The 1,291-nt window shown below is 59.6% G+C and overlaps 1 protein-coding gene across 1 annotated transcript in view; it reads right to left on the minus strand.

The window, feature by feature from the left end:
• FAM173A (family with sequence similarity 173 member A) overlaps window positions 1-1,113 on the minus strand; it is a 2,174-nt gene extending 1,061 nt beyond the window's left edge. The window contains exons 1-3 of the mRNA XM_009278385.1: window positions 1,048-1,113; window positions 788-958; window positions 210-260 (exon numbers count right to left, since the gene is read on the minus strand). Coding sequence (XP_009276660.1) covers window positions 210-260; window positions 788-958; window positions 1,048-1,113 — 288 coding nt within the window. The remainder of the gene's footprint in view (window positions 1-209; window positions 261-787; window positions 959-1,047) is intronic.
• Window positions 1,114-1,291: the final 178 nt, after the last annotated feature.

Raw genomic sequence — 1,291 nt, forward strand, 5'->3', positions numbered from 1 at the left:
GGGTGGAGATGATCTTAAAGGTCTTTTCCAACCTAAATGATTCTACAAATGCGAGTGGTGCTGAGCACCAACCCGCTCACTCGCACTAATGCCCACTTGGCCTTATTTTTTAAGGAGTCTTTGCCACTGTCCCAGATCATCTCTCTTTTCTAAGAAAACCCTCCCTCCAGCTCGCTCAGAACAAGCTGGGGTGCAAGAGACCGACTTACCACGCTGGGGGCCAGGACCACGATCACATTGTAGCAGTCGGAAAGATTCACCTTAAAGAAGGAAAAGGGGAATGAAAGAAGCAACAGACAGAGGGGGAGCACGGAGAGGGGGGGCGGGGAACCGCTCGAGCAGCCGAACGTTTTGCAGGTGATCTCCTGAACCTCGGAGGAAGCAAAGATGCCCCACAACGTGCGGGACGGAGATGTGTTGGTGTGAAAGCAGCGCCTCTTGCAAAACACCTGCCTCCAGCATCGTTCCAGAACCACGTTCCCTGCTGGGTTTTCTCCGGTCAGGCTGCGGGTACCCGACGCCAGCTTTAGCAGCGCGTCTCTGAAGGCCACCATGTGTCGGCAGCACCCAACGCCTCTTCTCAAAGCTGCCCTGAGAAGGAGCACTGCTGCCTGCACAACCAGCAGCCCAGGCCGGCGTTTCCCCGGAAAGGAGGGTGGTTTTTCCACCTCCCGGGAGCAGCATGGGTGGGGGAAGGAGGAAGCGACCATCGGCGAAGCCTGGCTGGAGATGCAGACCAAGTCCTGGCCCCGCCCTAGGTACAGCCAGACCCTCGGGACGCTGTTACCTTCCAGAGATCTTTCTTCAGGAAGGAAACCTTCCCGCGGTACCCAGCCTTCCAGGCCCGGTAGTTGGAGAGGCACAGCAGCCAGGGGTTGAGCTCATAGCCAACGGCTGGCCTGAGACCTTGCTTATAAGCCTCTACCACCTGGGGAGAGAGAGAGAGAGAGAGTTGCAACTAAAAGGAACCCCGGAGTTGAGTTTGGGGGATGATTTGGGGGACGGGGGCTGTTGCCCAGCTCCACTCGCTCCCTCCTGCTGGCTCACGGGCAGGGTGACCTCGGTCCTCGGCACCTTCCAGGTGCAAAGGCTCTTTCCTCCTGGAGTGGTCATTCCCACCCTGCTCGCTGCACGTGATGTCATCTAGGACCACCTGGGATGGTCCGGGACCACAGCCAGGAGGGCCATCTACAACCACAGCCAGGAGCGGGGCAGCAGCCGGGCGGGGGGCTCCCAGCCGCCCACTTAGCGAGCGCAGCCCCCCCCTCCCTGCCCTTTGCTCATGCCGGGG

The sequence above is a fragment of the Aptenodytes forsteri genome, unplaced genomic scaffold (genome assembly GCF_000699145.1).
Source record: "Aptenodytes forsteri isolate BGI_AS27 unplaced genomic scaffold, ASM69914v1 Scaffold26, whole genome shotgun sequence".
Taxonomy (NCBI): domain Eukaryota; kingdom Metazoa; phylum Chordata; class Aves; order Sphenisciformes; family Spheniscidae; genus Aptenodytes; species Aptenodytes forsteri.